The sequence below is a fragment of the Elephas maximus genome, chromosome 24, assembly GCF_024166365.1.
Source record: "Elephas maximus indicus isolate mEleMax1 chromosome 24, mEleMax1 primary haplotype, whole genome shotgun sequence".
Taxonomy (NCBI): Eukaryota; Metazoa; Chordata; class Mammalia; order Proboscidea; family Elephantidae; genus Elephas; species Elephas maximus.
Window position 1 is genome coordinate 355,759 of NC_064842.1, and position 14,393 is coordinate 370,151.

Here is a 14,393-nt window from a genome sequence, read left to right on the forward strand (position 1 = left end):
CACAGAGGATGGCTAGCAGTGTTTCTCAATTTGGATACACTGGCTTTTGGAAAGACTAATCCACTTATGAGTCCTCTTTAAGAAAATAGTTATCTTGTATTTTCATTTCAATATTAATTTTAATTAATGAAAACATTCTGAGTCATACATATAAATAAGCGCCTTATCACTAAGTACTGCCATGTGACTTTGTGGCCTATGTTTATAATCACTTTGGTACAATGCACTACTACTTTAAAAGTAAAAAGCAAGAGAAGTGAACAGAGGTACACTTAGGAGCAAAACCTATTCTCTCACCTCTGTAACTCTCCCTGTGGTTTCCAATATCCATTAAAATAAAACAAGACAGGAGTTCTCGTAATGGCAGAGTAGTTCACAGGGAACAATTATAAATTCTGAACAAAACATAAAAAGTAATTAGTGGAAGGCCCTGGAGAGCGACTAAAATAGGCAGAGATGATGGGGGAGAGTCAAAGCTCAGAAAAGGGGAATGGCACTGGGTGAATGGCCTATTTTGACAGCTTTTCATCTGAGAATATTTTCCAGTTAGTGCCATGTAAGGAGGCAAAAGCAACTGCACAAGTGTGGTCTTACTGGTTGAGGAATCAGAGGACAGATGATTTGGGTAACCATAGCTGCTGGAAGGTGAGGAATCCCTGAAAGGATTAAGCCAAAGACTGTGAGTCACAAATTCTGTGTATAAACCATACCTAAATCTCTGGATGGCCCCTCAACTATGTACATGCACAGCAGGCTCCAAGCAGAATAAAACCACACAATTCTTAGCCAGGGCAGTTTCAGGTACCATGGAGGTGCCCAGAGATGCAGAAAGCTTAGCTATTCAGGAAATTTAATCATTTGTTTCTTCTCTTTCCTCCCAAATTAAATGTCCTTAAATATTTGGATTTTAGGAAGGCCAATTAACTTCATCCTGATACTAGAGAGATGTATTTAAATTTAAAAATCAGATTTTATTTTTTAAGTTAATAGCAACATTAATTACTGAGTTTTTAGATAACGTTCCTGTTGTCAGGTGCTGTTGAGTTGATTCTGACTCATAGTGATCTTTTAATATAGTTTTGCAATCTAAGTGCTGCTTTTTAAACTATCCCCCCATACCATACTGTGGAGCAGCTAAGTGGTTTGGAAAAATATTTGCATTCCTTTTTGATCTCTAAAAATATACTGCTTTTGCATTGTTGACATTCAATACTTAGCATAAAAGGCTTACGTATGCACCCACTCTTGGGAATCATCCCATCAAGGAAGAGCTCTCTCTCTCTAGCTTTTCTTTAAAAAATAAAACAAGCTCACCCAAAACAAATATCTGCAAATCTGTTATCATTAAGCCAGCTGAGGTAATCTTGGTACCCTCCCCATTAAGAATCCACGTGAGAGACTGTCACCACATACCATTCTCCTAGACATGGGTACTGGGTTTTAGGAAGGGGCCCACAATCTCATTAGGTCCAAGGAGATCCTTGTGAAAGTTTTATAGGGATTTTAGAGAAAAGTTTTAAGAGAAATCACCAAAAGAAAACAAACAAACAAACAAAAATGATCTATTTTTCCTCTCGTCTTTGTCTTCAACGGAACTGTGAGATCTTGGATCGCTGGGCCACCCTGCTGTGGCCGAGGATGAGGTCAACATCTTTCTCTCAGTAGAACTGAAAGAAGCAGAGCCTGTTCCTAGATTAAGCCCACCATAGAATCTACTGTTTCAGATGTCCAGTTCCATGAGCCAATAAATTTGCTTCTTATTAAAGTCTAACCCTGTTAAACTGAGCTTTCAGTCACTTAAAAAAAAACAAAATTAGAGATGTAAATATTTGGCTTGACTTTTAAGGTGCACCAAAATCTAACCCCAACTTTCCAACTTATTTCCCACAACTTCCCTGTATGCATACCATGTTACAGGCTACTCGGTGTTCCTACATACATGTTCCCATAGTTCTGGGAATTCATGCAGTTATGACTGCACAAAACCCATCTACCCTTCCCGTCTCGAAATATCTAAATTCTATCCATCATCCTTTACGGTCGAATACAAACAAAGGCTCCATAAAGCCTTCTCTGGTCTAATAAGGCCATAAGTTTGGTGGCTAGCACAGAACAGGTACTCTTTGTAAGAGAGATAAAAATGTGTTTAATCAGATTGGATGATACTTGCAGTTTGTATTTTACTGTATAAGATTAATTTGGCTATATAAATATAAAATCAGACCTAATCAGCCTAAGGATAACTTAGCAAGAGCCATAGAGCTAAAGGAGATCTTGTAGTAGTATTTAAAACATGTTGATAAGGAGAAAATTGACATTTAAAAATTAGGCTGAATTAAAAACAGAGGCAGTATGGATTTACTAAGTGAACTCTTGAATGACCATGATGAGGCTGTGAAGTGTCTGTCTCTCTAAGTGGGAGTGGGACTGTGTTACTATCTGCCCAGAATAGCTCAGACACCCTCCTGCCTTGAGAGATAGCCAGGAGGGTAGACCAGGTGCTCCCCAGGAGCAATCACTTCTATCACTCTGATTGTTCAGTCGCTATGGAATTAAAATATTAAAACAACTAATCCCCTAATACGGTAAACTGTCAAATGCACTGAAACCAGTCCCCTTAGAATCAAGTAAAAGTTCTTACCAGATTGAAATAAATAAATATCAGAAATAAACCTTTAAAATAACAACAGCTATCCAAATGAGAAACCAGTTCCTAATTTTCGAGAAACACAAAATTCTTATTATCAGTAATCCAGAATGTGTTCTTAAATACAGAGTATTTTACCAAAATCTACAGAATCAGACTTAAAAGCACTATATGAAATTGCACTTTCACAAAACCCCATTAAAAAAACCCATTGCCATTGAGTTAATTCCGACTCATAGCGAACGTATAAGACAGAACAGAACTGCCCCTTAGGGTTTCCAAGGAGTGCCTGGTATATTCTAACTGCTCACCTTTTGGTTAGCAGCCAAGCTCTTAACCACTGCGCCACCAGGGATCACTTTCACAAAAGAATGTAAAATAATGTTTAGCAGCTGGCACACTCATACGTTAGAATTCGAACATTTGAATTTTTCTGCCACAGACTCCAAAATGTGAGCTAACAAATGACATGGCTAAACCCTCAATTCAATTATGCCAACTAAGCCCTGAAAGAGATTCTGAGATAATTAAACAATTCCTGCTTTCAGAAAACTAATAATCTAGCAGAGGGATAAGAAAAGTTAACAAATAATCTAAACCAGAATATGTTAAATGTCACACGAGGAATTAAAGGACCACTGTGAGTTTAAACGAAGGACTGGGCCTGCCTACTGGTGGCACAGGACACACGGAAAAAGCATCACTTGAGTTTGGCCTAAAAGGGTAAGTATGATTAAAAAATTTTTACATATTTTTTAAACAAAGTAACATACTTGTATTCTATTTATTTTCTTACATGTCTATTTCTCCTGTCTGACGGTGTCAGCCTCATCTCTGAACATCCAGTGTGTAAATCACTGCCTGGTCCTTCGTGGAAGCAAAGTTTGCTGAACTGACTTACACTGGAAGAAACCTGCCAGATGAGGGGACAGCTGGTAGACAGCCATCAGCACCACCAGGGTTAGTGTGATAAGACTCACTCAGAACTACAAAGTATTTGTTATAAGAAATTGATTTATGGGCAAAAAAAGATGCTGTCAAATTTAACATATCAGAGTATCTCCCAGCATTCAATTTCCAGAAGTTTTGCTTGGAGCCATTGCCCTGAGGTAAGCTGCTGCTAACTAATCCTTGGCATATTAAAATACAGTATCTACCTACAGCTTCCCCCTTGAACCATTAGAAAGGTTTAAAAAAAAAAACCTCAGAATTCAACAATTTCAGTGACTCACCGGATTATAAAGTTCTCCAAATCATATTACATTCAGATTCTTGTATTGAAACTACCTTAATAATTAGATTTATATGTTATGATCTTGGTTCTTTACTGCAGTAACACTAAAAAAATTTCCATCATGCATAATTTCTCACAAATATTTGAAAATAAATTAGGCATATTTTCTAACTAGAGAATGGGGATTCCGGCTTATTTGAAATGACGGTTCACCTCTTTTAAATCTTCAGCTTCATTACAGAAATACAGAATTCAGTCCACAACACAGTCAAACTGCAGCTGAGGCCGTTTATTTGATGCCTCCAGCATCTTAATGGTGCCAAACTAAGAAGTTTTTTTTTTTTTTTTAAGGAAAGGGCAAAATTGCTGGTGTGGGGAAAAAAAAGATCTTGTGGGTGGTGAACATTAATAAAAACAGTCAAGCAGAACTAAAACCTTGGAGATTAAACTTACTGTACTATTTTCTATTTTCTAACTGGTAGCTCTGAATTGTGACTGATGGCTAGAAAGCCCAGCCTCTTCCAGGCGAAAGCCAAGACACGGAGACAAAGCCACAGAAAACAAGAGATGCTAAGAAGTGCAGGAAGGAAAAAGAAGAGCATTTTCAGACAGCCAAACCAAACAACCAAACCCACTGCCATCAAGTCAATTTCAACTCACGCAGCCCCACTGGACAGATTGGAACTGCGCCACAGGGATTCTAAGGCTGTGAATCTTTATGGAAGCAGACTGTCACGTCTTTCTCCCTTGGATCGGCTGGTGGGTTTGAACTGCTGACCTTTTGCTTAGCCGCTGAGTGCTTTAACCACTGTGCCACCAGGGCTCCTTATTAGGCAACAGTGGTGGTAAAACGAGCAATAATTATAAGCTACGATAGAGAAAATACTAGCATAAGAAAAAGTAAAGATAGGGTATACTGTTTGCTTCTGCTAGGAAAAAAAAAATCCACTTTCAGCTCAAGAGCCCTCACAGGCCTCACTCCCAGGAGTGATTCTGGGGCTGGAGCTGAGGATGGTAAAGCCCAAAGCAGATATCATTAGCACCTAAGCAAGCAGCCAATTAAATTACGACCAACGCTTTCTCATACTGAGTTTAAGATGCCTCCCGATTTCAGAGATATGAAAAAAAGGCGCATCTTAATTTATGACACGTGGTACACGATTTCTGGCTCCTTGTGCGGTTTTTAGGATGTAATTCTGGTAACTAAGAAGTCATGTTATGTTATCTCTATGGCATGGGCTTCAAAAGCACCTTTATAATTCTCAAATATAAGAAACACAATTAGGAGATCATCTCAGACCACTGCCATCATACTGGGCTAGGAGGACCGCTGCAATTTGAAGGAGGGTGAAAAGGTGACTACAAGCAACAACCTGAAGGAAGCGAGGGAATCAACCACGCAGATGTACGAGGGAAGGAGTACAGAGACTCTAATGCAGGATTGTGCTGGCATGTTCAACGACATCAAGGAAGTCAGTACAACTGACACAGAGTGAAGCAGGGGTGTAACAGGAAAGGGTTCAAAGAGGTGAAGAGGAGGAAGCAGGTCAAACAGGCCTTAGACACCACTAGAAGGTCTCCCTCTGGCTTTTCGGATGGGATTCTGACCCTAAGACTGACATGATCTGACTAAGATTTTAAAAGCATCACTCTGAATACTATGTTGGGAATACACTCTAGGGGGACAGAGGTAAGATCAGGGGACCAATCGGGAGGCGATGCAGTAATTAAGAGCAGGGTAAAGTGGGTGGTGGCTTGGACCAGGGTGAAAAGGATCTGCTGAACGAGTGGATGTGGAATGGGAGAGGGAAGATAAGGATGGCGGCAAGGCTGCGAAGCATGGGAGCTGCTATCAAGTGAGAGGGGAAGGCTATTGGAGGAGTACACACATTTTAGGAAAATTCATAATTCAAGTTTAGAGATGATTATGATATCGTAGTGAAGAAGTCAAGTAGACCATCAAATATAAAATCCCATTTACTGTATTCCTTGGAAGAATACACATTTTTTTTAGCCATTCTTCTACCAACGGATATTTTAGGTCGCTTCCAGTATTGTCTCTTACAAAAACGCTGCCCTAATATCCCAGTCTTTCTCTAGGATATGTAGACCCAAGTAGAACTGTTATGTCACTGAGGCCTGAGACACTGCCATGCTGCTCTTCAAACTGGGGGCACCAATTTGTGTGTCATTTTCCCTGCAGCAGTTTCTCTCTAGCCAATATTTGATATTGATGAGTGAAGAAGTATTTTGTCTTATTTTGCAGTTCCCTGATCTTTTCATATATTTTTGTTTCTATAAAGTCTTTTCATATCCTTTGTTCTCTTTTCTGTTTTTTAAAAATTATTATTGATCTCTAGAAACTTTTACATATATAAAACAAACAAACAAACAAAAAAACCAAACCCATTGCTGTTGACTTGATTTCAATTCATAGTGACCCTATAGACCAGAGTGGAACTGCCCCATAGGGTTTCCAAGGAGCAGCTGGTGGATTTGAACTGTTGACCTTTTGGTTAACAGCCAAGCTCTTAACAGTAACTCTTGTTATATGCATTTCAAACACCTCAACTTTGTTTATGCCTTTCTTTTGCAAACTCTAGTTGTTAATTTTGATATAGTCATACTTATCTTTTTCCTTTGTGATTTTTAATTTTTGTGTCTTGTAAGGAAAGCCTACCCTATTGTGAGGACACTAAGAGTCCCCTGTATTTTCTTCCAATACTTTAGAATCTTGTTATTGATGCTGAGTTAAAATCCATCTGGAATTTATTTTTTTGGTATGGTACGGGGTAAAATTCTAATTTTATTTTACTCATTTGTAAAGCCAATGGTCTCAATTTACTGGTCTCACTTATTGAAGACTTCATCATTTTTCAGCTCATACATGATGCTTACTCAACCATACAAAGTTCCCAAATAAATCTACATTTTCTAATACTTCCATTGATCTGGCCCTGCCTCTATACTACACCATTTTAATTATACTTAGCCTTGGTATCTACCAGTAAGAATGTACCTGTTTTATTCATCTTTCTTCAAAATTATCTTAGCTATTCACTTATCTTTACTCTCTCAAGTGAATTTTAGAATTACTTTGTCAAATTTCCTGAAAAAACTGATTAGACTTACATTAAATTTATAGATTAATTTGGGAGAACTGTCATCTTTATAATTCTAAGTCTTCTCCATGAACACAGTACCTCCTTCCATTTATTCCAATTTTCTATGCTCTTCAATGAAGTTTTGTATTTTTCTTCATGAAAGTCCTGAACATTTTTTTTGTTAAGTTATATTCTCAGGTATTTTACAGTTTTGCTGCTTCTGGGAATGTTGTCATTGTTGTTGTTAGGTGCCGTCGAGTTGGCTCCGACTCATAGCAACCCTACGCACAATAGGACGGAACACTGCCCAGTCCTGCGCCATCCTTACAATAGTTGTTATGCTTGAGCTCACTGTTGCAGCCACTGTGTCAATCCACCTCGTTGAGGGTTTTCTTCTCTTCGCTGACCCTGTACTTTGCCAAGCATGATGTCCTTCTCCAGAGACTGATCCCTCCTGACAACATGTCCAAAGTTTGTAAGACACAGTCTCGCCATCCTTGCTTCTAAGGAGCATTCTGGTTGTACTTCTTCTAAGACAGATTAATTCGTTCTTCTGGCAGTCCATGGTCTATTCAATATTCTTCACCAACACCACAATTCAAAGGCGTCAATTCTTTTTCAGTCTTCCTTATTCATTGTCCAGTTTTCACAGGCATATGATGCGATTGAAAATACCATGGCTTGGGTCAGGCGCACCTTAGTCTTCAGGGTGACATCTTTGCTCTTCAACACTTTGAAGAGGTCCTTTGCAGCAGATTTGCTCAATGCAATGAGTCTTTTGAATTCTTGACTGCTGCTTCCATGGCTGTTGATTGTGGATCCAAGTAAAATGAAATCCTTGACAACTTCAATGTTTTCTCTGTTTATCATGATGTTCCTCATTGGTCCGGCTGTGAGGATTGTTGTTTTCTTTATGTTGAGGTGCAATCCATACTGAAGGGTGTGGTCTTTGATCTTCATTAGTAAGTGCTTCAAGTCCTCTTCACTTTCAGCAAGCAAGGCTGTGTCATCTGCATAACGCAGGTTGTTAACGAGTCTTCCTCCAATCCTGATGCCCCGTTCTTCTTCATACAGTCCAGCTTCTCGTATTATTTGCTCAGCATACAGATTGAATATGCATGGTCAAAGAATACAACCCTGACACACACCTTTCCTGACTTTAAACCAATCAGCATCCCCTTGTTCTGTCCAAACAACTGCCTCTTGATCTATGTAAAGGTTCCTCATGAGCACAATTAAGTGTTCTGGAATTCCCATTCTTCGCAATGTTATCCATAATTTGTTATGATCCACACAGTCAAATGCCTTTGCATAGTCGATAAAACAGGTAAACATCCTTCTGGTATTCTCTGCTTTCAGCCAGGATCCATCTGACATCAGCAATGATATTTCTGGTTCCACGTCCTCTTCTGAAACCAGCCTGAATTTCTGGCAGCTCTCTGTTGATATACTGCTGCAGCTGTTTTTGAATGATCTTCAGCAAAATTTTACTTGTGTATGATATTGTTCTATAATTTCTACATTCGGTTAGATCACCTTTCTTGGGAATAGGCATAAATAAGGATCTCTTCCAGTCAGTTGGCCAGGAAGCTATCTTCCATATTTCTTGGCATAGATGAGATTGCCAGGATAAAAGGACATCATTGGTTTTCTATAATGATTTTATATCAAGATTGTTGAACTCTGTAAATGGATGGTCAACTCAGTTTCTTGAGTTTTCTATGTAGAAAATCAATCATCCCAATGGGTTATTTACAGTTCATTTTTTAGTGAAGCTTAATTAGTCCCAATTCTATAGCTTGGGACACCAGCGGTGGTGGGGGTTGGGGGGGAGCTGCTTTAATAGTTTACCAAACAATATAAAACTATGGACCTTCTTATACCATTGCTATGAGACTACCCAAGCAAAATCAATCCTCTTTATCAATCTTCTTTATATGTTACAGGCCAAAAATGGCCTCGATACTAAATTGAAATTCCTTACAACATTGTTTGGAGTTTAAAAAAAAAATAGTTTTAGTTTTTTGTATGTTCAGATTAATGTCTTATTCTGTTCCCCCGTTTGGATGGTATAAAAAGCAGAGTATGAGGAGGTACTTTTTTTTCCCTCAAAACATTGGATATATTTACATTAAAATTTTAGACTAATAACAGCATTCAAGAACTACTTCAAACAGAAAGCTTTCAAAAACAAATTCAAACCTCAATCTGACGAAGCGTTGATATATCTATCTACCAATTTACAGGAAATATAGGTGACTGGGAGTCCCTGGATGGTGCAAACAGCTGTGTGATGGGCTACTAACTGAAAGTTAGGGGTTTGAACCCACCCAAAGGTGCCTTGGAAGAAAGGCCTAGAGATCTGCTTCTGAAAGGTCACAGGCGTGAACACCCTGTGGAGCTCTGACACGCCTGGGGTTCCCATGAGTCAGAATGGACTCAAGAGAAACTGGTATTAGGACAGGACAATTGGAAAGATCTGATCATTGTTTAAAAATTTTTAAATATTATAAACCACTGGAGAGTCTGACACTCAAACCAATCTCTTTCTCCCTATTCCCCACGGTGTCCTGATGGCCTAGAACAAAGCATGAGGAGACTTGGTCAAGCTATGACTCATAAACACTTATTCCTGGAAGCTGCTAAAGACATAGCCCATGTCCCTTCTCATGAGCTTCTCACAAAACCTCAAAACCATCCTGATGTAAGACAGGTACACCAGGACACCTCTGTTCGCCGTTGCCCGCTCCACTTGTCCTGCTTTTCCTATCTGACACAGGTCCTTCTCCTTTCCTAACATTGGTGAGACAAATCTCTCTATGACATTTCTGGGAAGAAAAGAAAGTATGTCTCCATACCTGTCCTAAGACCCTTAGGGTATGTATGTGTGTATGTATGTATATGTGTGTATGTACGTGTACACGCGTATGTATGTGTACATGTATGTGCGCATGTGTGTGTATATGTATGTGTGTGTATATATGTAGGTATGTGTATACATGTATGTATGTGTGTATGCATGCATATGTATGCATTTATAAATAATCAGGTATGAATTGTACTTTAATATTTTGGGGTATAATTCTACATCATAACTTAATCTCTGCTAATCTAACACATTGGAATTTTATTTATTATGTCTGTGTCTGGTAATAGTTTCTATAAAGAAATGTATTTGAGAAGCTTCTTAATGAAAGTATTTTCCTGTATCAAATTAATCATTCCTCATCTACTATTATTTGGTTTTGATCTTTATGTTAGGAGTCCTGAATCTTTTTTTAGGTCACATATCCCTATGAGAATAGAGTGAAGGCTATGAATTTTCTCTGCAGAAAACTGCAAACATACATAAAATTTTGCATAGAGATTTACTTCAAACACTCTGAGTAAGATCCATAAGACCCAGGTTACAAATTCTGCTTCAACTGAATTAAAGGGCCTTGTATTTGCACCTGTTACAGTAATTTTGCTGAAAATGAAAAATGTCTTCAATATTTAAGACCCCTTATGATTGTATTCTTTTTTTCCCCTGAGTATCTATAAACTAAAATTTCCTCTACTGATTGATTAAAAAAGAAAAGCAGGGTCAATTATAATAGAATGTCTATACAATAGAATGTTGTCTTCCTTTTCTCAGTTCTCTTTGGGTATGATCTCCTAGGCAGATCTACATAAATCCAACAGTCATGTATTCCTGGCTTGGGCATTAGAACTGAGCTTCATTTATAGATTACAATTTTAAGACTTACTGAAGGCTAGCTATGTTTAAAATATAAGAAAATATAACTGTCCTAAGAGAAACCCTTCCAGAGCCTAGCACATGGCCTTGTACATAGTAAGTGCTCAGTAGATAAAATAAAATGGCCAAAATACACGGAATGGCGTCAGGTAACAGTCATCAAGAATTACTTTCTTATCTTACACGTGAACTTCCTGATTCAGCAACGTGAGTCACATGCTAGAATCAACTGTCATTTTGTAGTCATCCCTTATATATATGAAACCCAAACTATAACATTTAAGTTTAAAATTCTTCCAACTCTGTTCTTACATTTGTAAAACTCTGATGGTTTCACATATAGAAATATGCTACTTTTCTACTATCAATGGGTATATAATTTGAGAAGCTTTCCGTCTGAATTGAGGGCTTTTACAGCAATTGCGATCTTCCTTGGGACCAATTCCTCATATTGGTTCAGTTATTTGGCATGGGTTGAGGCTTTGAGCAGGAAATACAGTAAAGTTAAATGTCCCATAAAGTGATCAAATTTATTCAGGTTTTATCAGCACCATGCTTGCATATAAATACCTACACACATTGATACAAAGTTCTTTTAAAAAAAGAAATTTATATAAAAAGATCTCAAGAACCTAGCACAGAGTAGATATTCAATAGATGCTTTTGTGATTGTTTATGCAAAAATGACTTAAAACCAAAACCAAACCAAACCCACTGCCACCGTGTCGGTTCTGAACTTAGGGCATATTAAAATATTAAAAATCTTAAAGTATAAGTTATATCTAAATTACCATCTTATGTGGCTTAAAGATTTTTTTTTACTCAACCCAAATGAGTATAAATTTATCCTTGATGTCTGACCTTTAAGTTACTTTTACTCAAGAATGTCAGGCAATCGAATAATCATAGTGGCTCTAGAATGCCATTTTTGGAGGCCTTTATCAATCGGTAAAAATAACAACTTTAAATGAAATTTTTGTATTACAAATTCGGCATTAGAATTACTTTTGAGCCAATTATTTCCACCGTCCGATTAAAAATTAAATGTTAAAATACGCACACTTGCCTGAGGCGGTACTTTATATAAGATACATGCTGAATTCTAGCATAGATCTCCTACCTGTAATGTACATGTGTGACTGTTGGTTTCCGGTAGCCAAGGATCCAGGTTTGAATATCTAAGGGTTCAGCTTTGGGATAAGCTATGGTAGTATCTATCACCCACTGGAGGCCTTTTGATTTGCTGTCTAAGAACAAAGAAAAAAAAGACTTAAAACTGGGTCAATTTTTGTATTATTTACAACAAATAACATGGTATAGGTTGACTGGGCAGGTGCAAAACATATCGATATGCCTTCTGCTTTAAGAAAACAGGGTGGACTTTGGTGCTACTATTCTACATAACACATTTAGGATGGAATTGAGCATTTCCTATTCTATTATAGAATGGACAAATCTCAAACAAACTAACAAATATCAGCACTATTATTTGCTGGACTTGCACATTCAAGTAGTCAATACAATTACGTACTGTTAAGGTCTAATTCATATTTTATCACTCATAAAAAATGGCCTATGGAAAAAAGTCAGAAGCTAAAGTATCACATCACAAAAGTAGAAAACAGCCTTAAAAACAAAACAAATCCATTCACTAAATATAATAATACAGAGACCAAGATTTGTAATACTTGGGAAACATAAATAAATTCTAGAATAAGGCAACAAAATTAAGCATTTTATTGACATACATAATTGTTAGTTGTTGTTCTTGTTTAAAACAAAACAAAACACTCCCCCAGTTTTCACGAAAGTTACCTACAATACAGCGTTAACCTCCCTACCCTTTGGAAGGTACAAGAGGCAACTACAGCTGGGGAGAGCAGGCAGGGAAGTTCTATTAGCTCCTCTGCATACCGTCTCCATTCCAGCAGGGAGCACAAAGGTGAACAAAAGTGTAGAGGGGAATCCTCACAGAGAATGCCAACAGCCAGACTTTAAAGTGCAATTATCTATTGTGTGTGTGAAGTTCCTAAGAAATCCCTAAAAAAGAAACTTATTTTTAAACAAAAGGCCCAAATATACATTAGGAGTCAATGATACATTACTTTTGTTTGTCAAATAATTGAAAATTGACTTTAATTTTTTTTTAAAGGTTTTAGATCCACATCCTGAAGAGGAAAAAAGAAAAAAACCATAAAAGAAAAAAGTAAAAAAAAAAATATATATATATATACAAATATAAAACAACAAAAATATTGCTAAAGGAACAGAGTTTATATAAACATTTTAAAAGATGATCAGTGTATACATGCTGAAATTTGTGGGGTTAAGTATACTGATGTCTCTAACTTATCATGAGGCGTATCAAAAAAAAAAAAAAAGCCAACATGTATTAACGGATAGAAAGATGGATGGAGAGAGATGTGATAAAGCAAACACAGTAAAATGTTAAAAATGCTGTCAGTCAGTTCATGGATGTTCACTTAAAATTCTTATAACTTTTACAGATGTTTGAAATTTCTTATAATAAAATGATGGGGAAAAATCTCCAGAGTTCAGTCTAAAATATGTTAAATAATATAATAAAAAATCCTATGTAACCCTTTTAAAGTTAATTAGATACAAGTTAATTTTGGTATGTGTCTATGGATCAAATATTAAAATACATGGAATAAAGTACTAAAAAAAATGAATACACACTAAAGAAAATAAAATGCAAAACACCAAATTGTAAAGAAGAAAATAGCAAAATACAGGTAAAACTAGTTTCCAACTTGGTAGAATTTCTATGGAAATTCTTATGATTTTCCTAAGCAGCTACAATAAAAATGCTTAAGTAGAATAAATACACCACTTTGCTTTGGTTATGAACAGAAATGTTTTCTCTCCAAAGGAAAAACACATTTTCTTCACTGTTGTACTATCAGTACAAACGCCCCATCTCTGAGATTTAGGCCCACAGGGCACGCGCTGGGTGAACTAGTCAAACACAGCATACCGCAGCTAATCCTACTTGGAAGACGTGCAGCTTCAAGTTTTGGCTTGACTCACATGCCACAGTGTCTCTCCAGCAGTGAAGCTATTCTGAACTTTCATTTTTACTATTAAAAGACTCTTTGAATTTGTCTTTTTAATAGATGATGAAAGATTAAGAGAGCTCACTGCCAAGCAACTCCTTGGAAAAAAAGCAAGGGAAGGTCAGTGCAATCTCACGGGCATTATATCTATGTCTGGTCCTCATTGTCATTCAAAAACATATTTCTGAGGGTGGAACACTTCAATTTTTTTCCCTAAAGAATATTAGAAGAAACGGCAAAATGCTACTAAGGAAACATGGCTAGTGAGTTTCTTTACAATTTATCACCAAAGTATCATAGTGGTATCTTAGATAAACTTGTTCGAACTGCCTTTAAGCTACTGGTACAAATATTTTCTCTAAAACAGCCCAGGTTATGTTCCAAGATACTTGCTTCTTTGAGTGTGGTTTACTTTTTTCTGATCGTAAAAGCAATATATGCTCTTTACTTAAAAAAAAAAAGGGAAAAATTCAGAAGAGTATTAGGCAACGGGGAAAAATCACCCCAGAGAAGCAATCACTGTATGTTGGTGCCTTTCACTCGTTCCCCACTGTCTTACTGCTTACACATCTGCGCTCAGCCAGCTGCCACA

General features: G+C 37.2%; 1 protein-coding gene across 4 annotated transcripts in view; it reads right to left on the reverse strand.

Annotated features, from left to right (window-relative positions):
* The window catches only part of LPGAT1 (lysophosphatidylglycerol acyltransferase 1), a 60,373-nt gene that overhangs the window by 14,142 nt on the left and 31,838 nt on the right, over nt 1-14,393 (reverse strand). For all 4 annotated transcript variants that reach the window (XR_007515243.1, XM_049868086.1, XM_049868084.1 and 1 more), the window contains exon 6: nt 11,845-11,971. Coding sequence is in view for 3 of the 4 variants with exons in the window: in XM_049868086.1 (XP_049724043.1) it covers nt 11,845-11,971 (127 nt within the window). In the remaining variant the exon portion in view is untranslated. The remainder of the gene's footprint in view (nt 1-11,844; nt 11,972-14,393) is intronic.